Source organism: Rattus rattus, chromosome 2 (genome assembly GCF_011064425.1).
Source record: "Rattus rattus isolate New Zealand chromosome 2, Rrattus_CSIRO_v1, whole genome shotgun sequence".
Classification (NCBI taxonomy): domain Eukaryota; kingdom Metazoa; phylum Chordata; class Mammalia; order Rodentia; family Muridae; genus Rattus; species Rattus rattus.
Genome location: NC_046155.1, coordinates 66,737,983 through 66,755,274, shown reverse-complemented (window position 1 = coordinate 66,755,274; position 17,292 = coordinate 66,737,983). Strand labels below are relative to the sequence as shown.

Genomic DNA, 17,292 nt, shown 5'->3' with positions numbered 1-17,292 from the left:
TATATATATCATATTTTATTTATTATATAAATACCACATGCATACCTGGTACCCAGAGAGGCCAGAAGAAGGCATCAGATCCCCTGGAACTAGAGTTGCAGATTGCTAAGGCACCATGTGTGTGATTGAACTGACCTCCCCCAAAACAATACGCACAGCAGGTCCTGTGCAAGAAGGGTACATGCTCTTCACTGCTGAGCCATCTCCCCAATCCCAAATTTATTACTTTTTAGAGAGAAATTCTGTTTAAGTTAAATACTTGTGAGAAAAGCTTCCTGTCTTCTACTTTATTTGGCCCCTCTGCAGGATAAAAATCATATGATCTTTCCCCAGTTTTTAAATTATAGTTAGCTGCACCATCAGAACCACCTTTAAGAGTAGACGAGCTATCTTAGCAGGTAAAAGCACTTGCTGCCAAGTCTTCACACACACGCACACCACATGCACACACACACACACACACACACACATGCACACACACACACACACACACACACACACACACACACACACACACACACACACAGGACAGATAAAGGACATAAATACAAAAATTAAAGAAGAACACTGTTAAGTACATAAGTATTCCTACATCCACACTGCTGTATGCCCTCCTGGAACTCTTTTGTCATACTGGGCCTCACACCATTAAACCTTGTATCCCCCGTCCTTCAGACCCCCAGCAACAGCCACTATACTTTCTGGCACTGAATTTACTAAGTCTAGCACACATAATGTTCTGCAAGGTCATCTTGAGGAGCCCCATATAAAAACTAAAAGCAGGCATGAGCCTGCTAGTTTACAAGCTAATTCCTGAACCCTCAGTGTGGTTAAAACATTAGCTCAGACGATTGCAAATAACACCTTGATATTTGTGTTTTTCCTGCTGTTTTCAAGTGACAAACCATGTAGAATTTCTTCCTATACAAAAAGAAAAACAATCCACATACACTTTACACATCAGAGAAGAACTTCTGAGCATTTAGTTTTGCACAGTGGTGTGTTTATCCTAGCCTTTCATTTGACAATCCGTCACTATCAAACCTGAAGGCTCCTGGTCCTTGTATACAGACATAGACTACCAGAGAATATCAGGGACCTCTCAGTTCTAAGTACCTTTGCTTGCCAGCAATTGATACACCTGATGGAGAACTGCAAGTCTACCCGTGTTCTTTCCTTAACAGTAATTTTTATCATTGTCTGGTATTTAGGCCAACCCCGTATGGAAATTCTCCATTTCGAGGTGTTTAAATCATGTGTGCCTGTCACTTAGAACAAGATAGCTAAAGAAATTTAATGCAGCTTCCCTTCGAGAGAATCCCCAGGCTAGTTAGGGAAAGGGTTTTATATTCCTGAGAACACAGGGGTTAGGTGGAAATTGATGGAGAGGTTTTAGATGGAGTGGTGTGTTACAGTCAGCTCACCCAGGAGGCGTTTGTTCAACCTTTAAACTGGAAAGTGTCTCTATTAGAGCCCTGAGTTGTGTTCATTCTTGGGTTGCCATGCTTTGCTGTCTGACTGATGCAGACAAAATGAGACTTAATATCAAAGGGTACAGGTTACATGCAGAATAAAGTTCATCCTGACTGCAGTAGTCCCTCCGAAGGCAAAGAAATGTACCTGTCTCTCTTGAGTTCCTTGAATACTCACCCAGACAGACTGCAGAATTCTCCTCCAAGGGTTCCTAGGGGACCATAAATTTGCCTTTTGACTATTTAAATTATCTCAAATTCAGAAAAACATGGTCTATGGAATTTTTTATTGTTGCTTCTAATATTTTAGATATAATACTTAGTTTCATGCAACATGATGTTGATTAGATATAAATATGTAAATAAATGTATAAATAAATAGAGAGAAATATAATAGGATATAGGATAGATAGATAGATAGATAGATAGATAGATAGATAGATAGATAGGAACAGATGGGTGGATAGATCAGAATGTCTTTATTTTAGTTATTTTTGTCTTGCTGTGATAAAATGATCTAACAAAAAGTAACAAGGAAGGTAGGATTGGGTTAACTCACAGTTCTGGAAGGTGTGACAAAGGGCAGGAAAGGCATGAGAGCAGCGGCAAGAGGCCAATTACATTGCATTCAGAAAGCAGAGGGGAAAGGGGTGGGCGGGGCACAGAGACAGAGAGACGGAGAATAAGAGGTGGGTCAAGCCTATGAAGCATCAAAGCCCGCCCCAGTGGCATACTTCCTCCTGCAAGACTCCACTTCCTAAAGGTTCTATAACCTCTGCAAACAGCACCCCCTACTGGGGACCAAGTGTTTAAATACATGAGCCTATGAGGAATATTTCTCATTCAGACTGCTAAACCTTCATGAGTTTCAAGAGTTGATGTGTATATCACCTGTCACTTTTAATGCTTTTATTATGGGAATTCTTCAGATCTGCCAAGTGTGGACTAAATAGTATCATGGGATGTCTTACCCCGGAAGCTAACCTTCACATTATAAAGTACATTCCCGTTTTGTTTCCACCTGTATCCCACCTAGTCCCAACTTCATTTTTGTTCCATAACAAGTCTTAAGCATCATATCTTGTTACCTCCATGGTACCTCCATGTGGGTTTCCAAATGATGAGTCCCCTTTAGAAAACATAGCTGTATACTTTAATGTCACATAAAATAATTGACATGAATTCCTAATCACGATGGCATTGGTATTAATTTCTCATAGGCATGTTTTCATTTTATTGTTTTTATCGCGTGTGTGTGTGTGTGTGTGTGTGTGTGTGTGTGTGTGTGTGTACATGCATGAATACAGGCATGCACCTGTCACTGCAGGCATGGAGCAGTCAGAGGAGCACCTCCCAGTTTGTCTTCACCTTCCGCCTTGTTTTAGACAGTGGTTTCTTTTTCTGTTGTTCAGTACTGTGTGCGGCAGCCTAGCTGCCCCTGCCCTCCTGCTGCCTCTGCTCCCTTCTCACTGTTGGAGTACTGGGATTACAGATGGACCACATCACAACCATCCCCACATGGGTGCTGTGGATTTGAGCTCAGGTCCTCACGGCTGCACAAGAGCTTAACACGCCACACCATCTCCCTGGCCCTATGCCCATTTTGTAAAGTTTGTTTGAAGCTAAACCGAATGGAGTCCTTACCTTACCCTTGGTTGGAATTATCTCCTTAAGTCTCACAATCCACTTTCTAAAAACTGTCATTGTCCTTGTAATTTGTTGAAAAATCCACATTGCTTACCTTTCTGTGTCTGTACTGAGTGGATCGTATTGATTTTGTGTCCTGCGGTGTGGATGCTGTCTGATGTATGTCTGTCCTCCCTATCATCAGCATATTGGGAGGTGAATCTAGAGGTCTGGTGTGGTTCAGGTTTGATTTGGGGCCAGCTAACCTGATAGGTGGCTAGAGGTCCTTCCCTTTAGGGGCACATCAGAGCTGATTTTCTCTCTCGGTGATGTTAACGGCCATTGGTAATCAATGCTCAGAATCAACACCATTGCAGTTTAAATTGCATGTACACCTTGTCAACGAATCCCATTACACAGCTCAGTTAGACTGGGAGAGGCAGCACGTGTATAACACGGTTCTTGCACTCTGGGGTCTTTATCGCCAGTTGATATCATATGTGTGTTCATGGGAGGGCGGTGCGTGTGTTCATGCATGCACTTTGAGTGTGTGCTCATGTCCGAGTGCAGTATGTACACACAGAGTCTGAAGGACTTGGTTGAGCATTACTGCTATGGGTCTATCTACCTTGGTGGTCTTTTTAGACACGTCTCTTATTGGTCTTTAGCTTACTAATTTAGCTAAGCCAGCTGGCCAGCAAACCTAGAAAAAGCAAGCACCCACTGCCCCAATTGGCTTTTTCATGTCAGTTCTGCGGATCAGGCTCAGGTCCTTGTGCTTGTACAGCAAGCACTTAACCAAAGGAGCCACCTCTCCAGCCTGGTGCTTTGTTAGAATACACACATCATTCCTGGTGGGTCACAATACATCTAAAGACCCTGGCTGCCTCTCTCTTTGAATCATTCTCTTCCTTGTAGAAGTCTGTGGTTACCAGATAGCCTGGTGCTCGGAGCCTGACTTTACATATCTCTTCTGGGGTAAGCTATCCTGTTAAGTCATTGATTTAGATACCTATGTCCTTTAGATTTGCTCTCGAGCCTCTGCTGCCGAAGAAGATGCACTCCAGGTCCCAGGACAAGCTAGACAAGGACGATCCAGATAAAGAGAAGAAGGACAAGAAGAAGGAGAAAAGGAACAGCAAACACCAAGAGATATTTGATAAGGAATTCAAGCCTGCTGACAGCTCCCTGCAGCAGTCTGAGGCTGTGATCCTGTCTGAAACGGTAGTTTTACTGGAGGTCGGAGTTGCTCTGCAGGGGTGCCGGGACCCACCTAGGCTCTGCATGTAACTGAGAGGGCTGTCAGGCGGATTTTATTGAATTTTTTGCAAAATATAGCAACTTAAAAGCCTGAAGTCTTCTCATCTCTGACCTCCAATAACCCCATAGTCAGAGTCTCAGAGCTGCACTGTCTTTTCCCTGAGAACGCACACTGTCTTGGCCTTCATCCTCTTTCAGAGGGGGTGTGTAGGTCAGTTCCCTGTGGGGCCCTCGTTTGTCTAGGCTCCTTAGAGCTCTGTTGGACTTGGTGCCCTGGTGTCCTAGCACCTCAGAGAGCAGAAGCATCCTGCTTTCACAGACCGTACTCACTCATGGATAGCAAATGTCTTCTCTACACCTTCCTGACGGACATCCTTAAGTCTTAGTCGCTGCCTGAGGGTTAAAATCTGCTCAGCTTCTGGTTGGTGAGACCATGCCCTACTTGATGCTCTTAGTTTGATCCCTTGAATCCACATTGTTGAAGAAAACTGATGCCCACGACTTGCCCTGTGACCTCCACACATATGCCATAACATGTGCAGGTACACCCAAACAGAGGCATGCATGTGTATGTAAATTAATAAATAAATTAATTAATTAATAAAGTAAATGTAAGCATGCTTTCATCCCATGACTCTGGAGCCTAAGCCTCCCAGAAGCGCACCACAGAGTTTAGGGTCTACATGTAGAAATGAGGTAGTGTTGCAGACAGATAAGCAGATGCATCAGTGTCCAGAGTGACATAATCTCAGAGCCACTTCCCCCTAGACATGGACAGTACTTGACCGGTAAGTGGCCAGAACATACATCGTGGGCAGCAGCAGGATTTTGGCTGTGATTAAGGTCAGTTTCAGCAAAATGCTGATAGAGGTACACTTTTTTTAAAATTCACTTTACATCCTGATCACAGCCCCCCTCCCTCCTCTCTTCCTCATTCCACCTTTACAAATCCCTCGGAGAGAATGTCCCAGCACCAACAACTGTCGTATATATGCTGCTTGTGCAACTTAAGATGGAAGGTCAAGAAGGCCATTGCCTCTTAGGCTTGTATACATGCACTCTCACTGGAGCTGGGCTCTGATGTCTCCATGCAGACACTGGTAGCCAAGGGCATCAGACCCAGGAGGCACTGGTCAAAGTTGCATTAAATGCCTGGGCACTGGACCTCAAACCGTACATGAGAGGATCAACCACTCTGCGTTTTCTGCCCACTGTTTCAGAAAGCTGGGCTTCCAGACGCCCTCACAAGCCTCTCCTCTCAGGTCCCTTAGCATCCTAACTAGTTGGCTCAGCTTTCTTCTTTGAAATATTTACTCAGGGTCAGGCACTTTGCGGTCCTTCAGACATTTTTATTTAAGCTGTGTTTTAAGATATTGAAACCGGGCCTGAGGAATGTAGAGCCAAGGAGCAGAAAGGACCCCAGCTGAACCGTGTAAGGACAAATCCAAGGACAGAGCTGAGCCAACGCAGAACACTTTCTGTCCTTCCCAGTGAGGACCATGTCCCTGGGACAACACCTGCTGATGACAGGGCCAGGTGCAACACCATATGGGGGCCTTTCAGGTCACAGGAACTACACAAGGTTAGAGCTTTGACTTTGCCATCAGTGGGTGCCTGGGGTTCAGAATGACCAGGGCTGCAACAGCGGAGTCCTATCCACTGGTCAGGTGTGTTGCACACCACAATGCAGCTGTGCACGCAGAGGCCTCCTACAGGCACAGGCGTTGGTGTGGTCCCCTGGGAAGGAGGCATACTGGAAAGCAACTGCATGTTCTGTGATGACTCTAGCACCCCCTAGTGTTCTCAGGACCCTGATGCTGCTAATGTTCCCAGCCCTCCAGAGGAGGACAGGGCTAAATGGGAATCTCCAGCTTCTGCAAGGTTTCCCTCTTCCCTTCTGGGCTGGGCTCAGCTTCCGTCTTGATTTGCATCCTTAACAGCGTCCTGACCTTTAGCTGAGCCTCTGCAAGCTGGGCCTTCAGGCTACCATTTGCATATCTCCAGGAAATCTTCCTGAAGCTCGGTGTGAGAAACTTGGTGGTGAGAGAGGTTCCTGACAGCCCCAGTCTCCTTCACCAGCCACTGTGCACCTCCTCCTGAGAGAGCCAGGCTTTGGAGCCAGTCCTGACCTCACTCAGCAAGGCTCTGGTGACTCCATTTCCACAGAGAAAGGGCAGCACCTGGGCATGGCACCCGCACCATCTGCACAGGATGGGTTTGCTCTGTAGGCTGAGGCTATGTGCTGCTCGTATATCAGAGGGCCTCTTCCCTGCCCAGGACCTGCCTTCTACTTCTGGCTTCAGTAGCTCCAGTTTGCACTGGCTTTTGAGTCTCCTCTAAGGTAGATACAGTGACTCACTGGCTCTTGCCTTCCCCACCCCTGCAAAACCATCTCAGCCCACCTCCTCTCCCCCAGGGTTAAGCTGAAACCCCAAGGCCAGGCGCTCTGGGAGCCAGCCTCTTCTGTTCTTCTTCTGTCAAGTTAATACCATTTCTGAATAATCCTACCTCAGACTATTTTGTAATTGCTGGTGTTCCCTGATGTGTAAGATTGGAGAGCAAGCTGTAAGGAATATACAAATTAAATTTACTGATGCTACAAACAGGAAAAGGGGCTCAGGTGGAAGAAAGTCAAGTGCACCCCAAAGCCCAAGGCCAGCAGGAAGAGGAGAGGAAAGGAACTCCTGTTGGAATAGCTCAGAGGAGAAACTAAACACGGGGAAAGGGACTCCTAAGCTTCTGCTGAGGCTCCAGATTTCTGTTTCATCCTTGATCCTTTAGGGGCATCCTTGGGTACTCTCACTAGCTACACAAATGGCTTACAGCTGCAATCCTCCCCTTTCGCATTGTGGTCAAGGAGCCTACAAAGGACTAGGGCTGTAGCTCAATGGGTAGGGTGCTTGCCTAGCATGCATGAAGCCTTGGGTTCAATCCCAAACAAGTAATAAACCCCGCATGATGGTGCACACTTGTAACTCCAGCATTCAGGATGTGGAGATACTCAGGATCAGGAGTTCAAGGTCATCCTTAGGTACATAGTAAGCTCCGGGCTAGCCTGCTCCCAAAGACTTGAAGATTCATGTGAAGTTCTGTGTTATAATAGGGACAGGCTGCCAGAACAAAGCACTGTGCTCTCCGTGAGCAACCCAGACAACAGAAAGTTGTCCCCTACCAATTCTACAAGCTACAAGTCCAAGATCAAGGTTTAGCTGGGGTTACCCCATGCTAAGGTGCTGGGAGATTAAATTCCACACCTTCCGTGGCTTCCGGATTGGTTAGCCATCTTTGTTGTCCTTTGACTTGCAGCAGCAGTACCCCACCTCTGCTTTTGTCTTTCTGACATTCTCCCTGTCTGCATGTTGTCCGAGCCCCCTTAGTTTATACGATCTTGTTGGATTCACGCTTACAACATCTTAACTTGGCTCTTTGCAGAACCCCTCCATCCAGATGGGCTTGTTAGGTACTGGGATTAGGGCTTCAGCACAGGAATTTGGGGAGGATACAACCAGTCTATATAGACGTTAACTTTGTTCTTTCTGTCCCTCCATATAGATAAGTCCCCTGCGACCCCAAAGACCCAAGAGCCAGGTGATCAATGTCATTGGAAGTGAAAGACGCTTCTCTGTGTCTCCAGCTTCACCGTGCCCCCAGCCGACACCCCCTCCAGTCACACCAAGAGCCAAGCTCAGCTTCAGCATTCAGCCCAGTAAGTGGAACTTAAGGTCCCCCAGTAAGTGGAACTTAAGGACCCTTTCCCCCAGTGGCAGACTGAAAGGGGCATATGCCATCTGAAGAAGTCACCTCAGGTTGAGGTGGAAATCTAGACTTCAAGCATCTCATGCAGAAACCCATCCTCAGTGCCAGAGCTCAGGAAACATGAAGTGCAGGACCCAACTCAGGAGGCAGAACCCCTGCCTCAAACGCAGTCTTGAGAGCCACCAGGCACCAATGTCCTCGGGGGCTTTGGGACTCTGTGTCTAGTGGGAGGAACAGTGAAAGAGTCATTGCTTCATGCACAGACATGTCTACCAGGGATGACAGATGACACAGCACTGTCAGCATGTAACCGCCGTGGGCTCACACGGTGCAGGAGGATTAAATGACAAGTGTTGTTGCATCACACCTGCTTTACCGCAATGACAAAGGTACCCAAGCACTACTCCTGGGAACTACTGCTCTCCCAGTTCTACACCAAGGCTTCTACATTCACTACTGGACTACCCTGCCATTTCTCTATTATCAGAGAGCTAACTACTTTTAAAACTCCAAAATCATACCCATCAGTAAATGTGTCCATTTTTCTCTCTTTGGTTTAAAATAAAGCGTCTCTTCCAAGAATACCAACAAAGGCTGGTGGAATTATCCTACCTTTGTGACACACACACACCACCACCACCCCACTCCCCACCCCCGTTTACAAATGGATGCTTTTGTCTGCTATAACAACCTGGGGCACATCCCTTTGGCTCTGGATGGAAGGTGCTAGCCCCTATCCTACAGTCATGGGATTGCCCAGGTGAGCTGGCTGTGTGGCTGTGTGAGCTCTCCCAGTAGCGACTGTGGAAGACTTATCAGAAATCAAACTGGCAGTTGTCTACAGCGCTTGTCACACCAACTATGTGGATGCCACCAAAGAGAAGGAGACTTACAGACTGTTTAAGTAGTATTTACACAGGGAGTTGATACGTGGCTTCAAGTTCTGGTACTCTCTTTCCTTTCTACAACATTCCACCAGGAAAGAATCCCAGTCTTCATATTCTCTACTCCTCTCTTTGCCCTCCACTGTGTCCTTTTGATAAGTGTTTCCGTGGAGTGGGAGACTGATCCCTTTTTAACCATTTCACCATTTTCCAGATCTGGAGCTGAATGGCATGATGGGGATGGATATGGCCGATGTCCCACCCCCTCTGCCCCTCAAAGGCAACATGGCAGATTATGGAAATCTGATGGAAAACCAGGATTTGATGGTCTCACCCACATCTCCACCTCCTCCTCCCCCACAGCGGGTAAGTGGGATCTAAAACCATGGAACTTTATGCCCGCAGCCTTCCAAATCCCAGGGGGCTTACCTTGGGCCCATGAGAGGAGAACTGAGGAGTAAGGACTCAGGTGAGAATGCTCTGGGATTTTGCATTTTAGCCCTGGCTGCAGGCCACCCCACCCCCATACAGTGCTGCAGCCATTCCAGATGCTGCCTCTGCTCAGAAGTGGTCCTGGTGGATGCTGATCTTTGAGCTGTTGATACTGCCAGCAGCATTGGTGCCAGGAGGTCTGCCTGACTGCGCTGAAGAGAGGTGTCGTTCCATAGAGGAAACCTCCTTTGCTTCCCTCATCTTGGCCCTGCAGTTTCCCTGGGCAATGTTGCCCTCACACTGACAGGTCTGGGGTGGCCACAGGCACTTGCTACCCAGAGAGCCTATAACAGGGGTCCACATTTGTGCAGACTGCTTACCCCAACAGCTCTCAAGTGCCGCTCAAAGTCTTGGTTCAAGGTTCTGGCCTGGCTTCCTCCAGTAGTACTCATGAGCAGCCAGTGTGAGCCTCTCTTCAGCCCTGGTCCCCAGGCTGGTCCCCCCCAGACACGTTTTAAAGTTGTTAATCACACTAATTGCTCCCTGCTGAGCAGCCCCAGGCCTGCCTAATGATGGTGGTAGAGAGGGTCCTAAATGCCACACTGCACTGGGTCCTCACATCTGCTGCTTGGTGGCTGTGGCCCTGGCCCATCCTCTTGGGATGGTCAAAAGTGAGTAGAGAAGGTAAGCTCAGGGAGGAGGCACAAGGGTCATTTACGTGGTCACAGCAGTAATGTCCACTCAGAAGTCCCCATTCCCATGACACATTTGTTCGTGGCCTTATAAAGTTAAATCAACTCAGGCCGAAGAGTACAGCTGGCCACACTTTCTGATGCTCAGCCTCCATAAAATAATGACCTGGCCACCAGAGCCCCCGAGAGCCCTGATGATGTGAGATTTGCTAGTGGCTACCAAAAGGCACAGGGATTGTTTTGTTTTGTTTTGTTTTGTTTTCTTTAGTCATAATAAAAAATTCTTCATTCCTTTCCTTTTCTTTCTTGAGGAAACATTTTAATGGGTTCTCTGCAAACCTCTTTTCTTCCCTTGTGAAAGCAGTAAGGGAGGCCGGGGCCATGCTCAGTATGTAAAATGTTCGCCATGCAAGGTGTAGGACCTGAGTCCAGTCCACCGGAACCCATGTAAAAGTGCCAGGCATGCTGGCACGTCCCTGTCACCCTAGTACTGGGGAGATGCTAGGTCATGAAGGTCCCCGAAGCTCACTGGACAGCCGTGCTAGCCAAATTGGTGAGCTCAGTTCGGTGAGAGATGAGAGGGACTGAGGAAGATGCCTGGTGTTGGCCTCTGGCCACCACACACACATGCTCATGCCCATTCACGGTAGCAGGTGTTTAAACAGAAAGAAAGTAGTGAGGGGAGAGATTGAGAATTAACTGCGTGTCTGATTTTTCCTTAAAGGAAACTAAACGCACTATAGGGCTTTTTCTCTGACATACAAGGAACAAGTGGTTCTTCTAAAGCCAAGGTATCGTTTGTGCAGAGAGGATCCCCTTAGATATATCAGAGGGAAGCTGACCCTGGAGAAGGGTGTGTCTATTAGGCTAGAGGGCTCAGGCAGCTACTGAAATGTAAACTTGACCGAGGGAGCACGGGGTAGGGGACTTCCACTTCCTCAGGGTGTCACAGCCTATTCAGTTGATTATATCCATATTTTATTTTGTTTGAAAAGCAGAAATATCCCCCAGGTCCTCCTATAATCTGAAACCTCTGAACTTTGGAAGTGTGATCAAGTCCATTTCTGTCACACATCCACGCAGGGGTGACAGATCCAGCGTCCTGAGTTGTCAGTGCCGCTTGTGATTAAGTGAGGGACCGACATGCCCTGGCTGCGCCTCGGTTTATAAAGCGGGTGCAAATTCAATTAGATTAATTACCCAACTCTCTTTGCAATTTGTTTCTGGTTTAATTTGCAGCCTGAGCTCAGGTTTGGATGACAGGCCAGTGGTTAGTGTGTCGTAATTAGTTAAGGCCTCTTCTCAGGTGTGTCCCTCTGCACAGGCCCTGAGAGCCGTTTTTGGATAATGATCGTTCATGTGCTGCAGGAGGTGATCGATAGCCTCCCGTCACTCTCATCGATCGGCCTCAGGCTTGTCGGTGACTCTATCTCTAGTTGTTGCCATTTTAAGCTGTCATTCATTTCAGAACGGCTCATATGACCAGCCATGTGAGCTATTATTTAACTTAATGGTGATAAACCCAACATTCTCCTGCTTGGTATTAAGGACGCCTCTGGCATCTAACACTGTGTTTTCTTCAGACTGTGTTGGTCCTGCCTGCAGGTACCCTCTGTTGGAGGTCACTGTCAATGTAGATTTCATGTATAAACACACCTACTATGGATGTCTCAGGCCGTCACATCAGTACATCAGTGTTTCTTTTCCCAGATCACACCAACCTTAAAAGAAACCTACAAATGTACTCTTCACTTTTTCTAGGTGTGTGTGTGTGTGTATGTGTGTGTGTGTGTGTGTGTGTGTGTGTGTGTGTGTGTGTGTGTGTGTATGTGCATATGGACACTTGTGTATCAGCACATGGGAGCCAGAGGCTTAACATCTGGTGTCTTTTCTTAATAGCTCTCCTTTTTGTTTTGTTTTGTTTTGTTTTGTTTGAGAAAGATCTTCCAGTAAACTAGATTTTTCTGATTGAGCTAGAATATCGGGCAAGCAACACCCGGGAATCCCCCTGTCCCTCAGGCAGGGATTATAGGCTTGTGCTATTGTGCCCAGATTTTCACATGGGTTCTGGGGATCTGTATTCAGGTCCTTATGCTTGCGTGACAAGAACTTCAAAACTGAGCCAACTCCCAAGACCACCACTTCCCTCTTTAAAATGGCTAGCGTTACAGATGGCCTCCCTCCTTCCGTATCTCAGCCCTAGGGTAATGTATATTTACCTGTCTGTAAATCCAGAGGAAACTGGAGCAGTGAGTGAGAGACCCCCTCACATTCAGCCACACGCCCAGCCTCTGCTGAGAGACTGACTGACTCTGGCCCTTTCATCACATGTTGGCTCTTGAACATTCATTGAGATTCCTGCCGGTGGTGGCTCCCACCTCCCCCAGTCCACCAGTTTTTGTATCTACTCACCCAGCTTGTCCAACAATGCCTGGGCATCTCTTTTCAGAGTCTGCGGTGGTACTGAGGGTCCCCAGTGCAGTAGGGCTGTGGCCCCTGAGTCATTCACACCCAGCGGTGGTGCCACATGGCTTTCTGAGGCTTCACAGCTGTGTGTTTGTTTTCTGTTTTGAAGGATATATTCCGTTAGTTATTTTTCTAATCTCCATGCTAAGAAACCTTCCACAGCAGTACCACTGGCTAGGGTCAAGGCGTTCAAACACATGAATCTGCAAGGGAGGAGGCATTTACAATGAAGCTGTACCCAGAACCTGTGGACCAATCCAGCCAATCCCTTGCCTCTGTTTACTTCACCCACAGTTATGGCCACAGCTTTTGCTGGTCAAGGTTTTGGCTGCTTCCCAACCTCAGCGAGAGTCATGCATGACCCACAAATTATATAGATTGTTACTTTCCAGAGAAAGCTTGCTGACTGACCTGGGCTGTCAGTTCAGAAAGCAAGAGAGCCTAGCCTCATCACACCCTAGAGAGCCTGTCCTTTGGACACAGATTCGTTGCTCGGGCTTTGACACCTGAATCTAAAACCACAAACAGTGATGCTTCTCAGGGGAGCGCTCACCATGCCCACAGCTTCAGATGTCAGAAAACCACATGGCTGCAGGGCAGACCAGGGTGGGATAACTGACAGGTGGGCTCCAAGCCAGGCAGGGTGGAGCCAGGCCACAGGGAGGGGTCAGTCCCTATCCTCAGTGTTCAGACAGACTTCCCACTGCTATGCTGAGTAAGACTCCTCCAAAGGAACAGGTGCTTCTCCGTGAGGACACCAGTAATGTGATGGTTTCTCTGTGCTCCTGTTTCCTAGCAACAGCCACCTCCACTGCCCAGCAAAACACCACCTCCTCCCCCTCCGAAGACGACCCGAAAGCAGACCTCAGTGGACTCTGGGATCGTGCAGTGAATCCTGGGAGGAGGTGGCTATCCTCCTGCTTCTCTTCTACATCTGCTGTGCCTGCCGATTACCTCCTCCGGGTCCTGGGATGCTTCACCTCAGAGTGATTGGCTTTGCTTGGAAAGGGGTCCGTCCTAACCATAGGACCAGAGGCCTGAAGTATCTCAGAGCACAGTGGGAACGGAGCCAAGTCAGACACAGTCTGGATTGTTTTTTTGGGGTTGGGAATCCACCATATCATCCTTTCAGATAGCCTCAGTCTTGCCCTGACACTCTTTCCTGTTGTGCCAAATGACTTACATTCATTTGCTTGGCCGATGTGAGTTAGCCAAGTGGGAGGGATGAGACTAACACCCTGCCCCTACTCCTGTGAGAAGCTATGCAGTAACCTTGTAAGGATCCTCAGGCTGCCTCTGTAGCCCAGGCCCTAGCTCACCCCCAAGGGCTGGCTGCTCAACCCTATCCTTGCGTGGGGTGGAGTGTCACTTCAGCCGACATCAAGCAGCCAAGTGTACCCCTTCAGTGAAGATCTTGATTTCCCTTGGCATAATTTAAAGTAGGGCTATCTCTCAGTTACTAAAGAGATATTAATATATGGAGTAGAGACACCATTGTGGATACTGGATCAAATGGAAAATGATTATGAGCATAGGAAAGTGAGTTTTCATTCTTTTTAAAATACGAGCCCATACACCACCAGAGGTGGTTTCCCTTGAGTGGCTTCTCTGTGTGTACAGAATATTTGTATATACGGTGGTTCTCAGAGCTCCGTCCGGTGAGTGTCTGTCCCCCTTGCTTCCTCCAGTGGGCCTCTGAAAACCAGCTCCAGTGTGTCCTCTTCACGTTTAACTGCTGGAAATACTTGTTTTCTAAATCCCACAAAATTGTTTTCCAGATTTTCAAGGTCTGAAAATGTTGGTGGACAATGAGTCTTCTGTTTAAAAAACTAACTTTGTATAACCTAATATTTTATTTGATCATCTATATTTTTTTATTCACTCTGATCACGATACTGTTTGTTCTAGGAGAGTTCAAAGTTAATCACTGACGAATGAAAAATAAATGTTATTTAAAAAGGACTCCTGGTGGCTGGCCTCTTTTAATCATTCAACATAAAATATAGATGCTACTTTCTTAAAGAAAAACACTCACACTTATATATGTATGGATCCATATTCCTCAAACATAATTCTCTCTCTCTCTCTCTCTCTCTCTCTCTCTCTCTCTCTCTCTGCGTGTGTGTGTGTGTGTGTGTGTGTGTGTACTCATGTACTTGTGTACATGGGCGTACTTGCCGGTACATGAACATAGGGGTCAGAAGTAAGCTCTGTGTTTCTTACTCAGTTGCTCTTCGTCTTGTGTTTTGAGGCAGGGTCTCTCATGAGCCTCAACCCTAGAGTGAAGCCAACTCCTCTGAAAACCTATGCAGTAAGCCACACTGGTTGGCCAGCAAGCCTCAGTGATCTACCTGTCCCCCCTCCCCAGAACTGGAATTATAAGTGCATAGCACTGCCCCCAGCTTTTTTTATATATGGGTCCTAGGGTTAAGTTCAGGTCCTCGTGGTTTTGTGGCAAACACGTCCCCAACTGAGCCATCTCCTCAGCCCTTAGCCACAATTGTTCTTTAATTTTTAAAAACCTTTTTGTTTTTGCTTTTAAGAATTTCATGCGTGTATACAATGAAACATAATCATATCTACCCCTCATGGCCCTCCAACTCCCCCTATACCCTCCCAACCTGTCCTAGCTCAACTTCATATTTTTACCCTTTTTTTAAAAATAACACACTAAGTCTGCTGATATGTGCATGAATATGAGGCCATTCACTGGAGTATGAGAAACCTAGCAGTGGATATATAATTTTCCCATCCCAGTAGTGGTCTACTGCCAGTAGCTCCTCAGTCTGGGTGGATCCTGGAGCTCATCTGTCCCATCCACTTCAGGATTTTAAGTGGCTTGAACTTGTGCAGGAAACCACAACTGCTGTGAGCTCATGACTGCATAGCTATGTCACCTCCAGAAGGTAGCATTTCAGAGCACCTACCCACGTACTTCTGCTTCTACATTCTTGCCACCTCCTCTTCTGTGGTCTTCCCTGAGCCTTCCTCTAGAGGCTGGGAAGCTAATGTAGATGTCCCACTGAGGGCTGAGCACTCTGCCTTTTATTCTTAGCAATATGATCGGTTAGATGTCTCCGAAGCGGCTGCTGTCCATTGTGAAAAGAAGCTCTCTGACCAAGGTTGAGAGCAGCCCAGATCTATGGAGGACAAGCGTAAATAGTTCCTGGTCCAAAAGCCATGGCTGGAAGGTCATAGGCTGAAGCATAAAAACTACTATTGTTATTTTGCTAAATGACCAGGCTGTCAGAGTGTCTTCTAAATATATATGCCTATAATTCTGAGTCATCCCACTTCATTGCTTTTGGTTGGGAGCCCAGATAGAAAATGCCCACATCCACTTGAGTATGAACGTGTTCTCACAGGCCACATCAGAGCTACCCACTCCTACACTTTAGTCCCACGCTGGACCTGGGTTCTCCCAGCTTCTTCTCAGTGGGGCCTCTTCTCTAGCTGGGTATTTCTGAGGCCTCTTTCTCTCCTGCCTCTGTTGCTGCTAATTTGAGGGAGGACTTTGTCCTGAGGTGGGTGATTTGGCTTGAGAAGCTTGGATGCTAGAGAGCCTTCTCCAGGACCTACCACGCTAGATGTCTGATGACAATGGGTCCTCCTGTGAAGGGCTCTCATTTCCCTTCTTTGAAAACACTCTCGCTTCACAAGAAAGTACTTATGTGGCTGCCCTCACCAGCCTGGAGGGGCACTCTGCAGAAGCCAAGACGCCCCGGGGTATGCTCGCCATGTATTGTAGCTGTCCCATTACCACTCACAACAACTTCGGAGTATAATATAACTGTTTGGGGGGCTGTAGAGATGCCTCAATATGCTGGGAAGAGCATTTGCTGCAGGCATATGAGTTTCCAACACCCACACTAAAAAATAGACGTGTGAGGATGTGTCCCTGTAACCCAGACACCATAGAGGGCAGAGACAGGAGAGCTATTGCAGACAGTTGCCTGCTGTCCAGCTCTAGGTTCAGGGAGAATCCCTACCCCCCCCCCAACTCAAGCAAATGAGGAAGAAAACGATAGGGCAGGATACTTGATATCTTCTGGCCTCCCACAAGCTCACGAGCAGTACACATCCATGTATGGATGTGCATACGTGTACACACAAACACATTTACAGCGCGTGTGTGTACTAGTAAATATCCAGGACTCAGTAGACTTGTCAAGGTGAAATCTTTTCTTTGTGAACCTGTTTTTTATCACCAAGATAAATGTTCATCCTCTAGCCTGTATGTCAGACCCACAGTACAGAAACAAATGGCTTTGGCACCCCCAATATAAGAGAATATCAAGAGTCCAGCTATTGGCAGTGGGTCATTTGAGAATGGGAGAATGGTGATGTCGTTGCACTGTTTCATGCATGTAGCCACCAACAACTGTGAGAATCATTCGAATGCACACACACATACATGCACACACACATGCACACACACATACATATGCACCACACACACATATACATATGCACCACACACACCCATGCGCGTGCACATGCACATTCTTGTACACACACACACCACACACCCATGTAAACATCCACACACACACACACACACACCTCTATATTATTACTTTTCTGTTACTGCATCAAAACATGATGATCGAGGCAATTTAAATGAGGAGAATCTTCACAAGTTGGAAGCTTAACTGAGTGGATGGGGTCTTGCCCTGGTCTTACCCTTCCCTGCAGATGTGGCAG

At 47.1% G+C, this 17,292-nt stretch overlaps 1 protein-coding gene across 1 annotated transcript in view; it reads left to right on the top strand.

Annotated features, from left to right (window-relative positions):
* The window catches only part of Dock1 (dedicator of cytokinesis 1), a 499,905-nt gene extending 485,355 nt beyond the window's left edge, over positions 1-14,550 (top strand). Inside the window, exons 49-52 of the mRNA XM_032892397.1 lie at positions 4,124-4,322; positions 7,911-8,064; positions 9,213-9,364; positions 13,385-14,550. Coding sequence (XP_032748288.1) covers positions 4,124-4,322; positions 7,911-8,064; positions 9,213-9,364; positions 13,385-13,480 — 601 coding nt within the window. The 3' untranslated portion in view covers positions 13,481-14,550. The remainder of the gene's footprint in view (positions 1-4,123; positions 4,323-7,910; positions 8,065-9,212; positions 9,365-13,384) is intronic.
* The last annotated feature ends 2,742 nt before the right edge of the window (positions 14,551-17,292 follow it).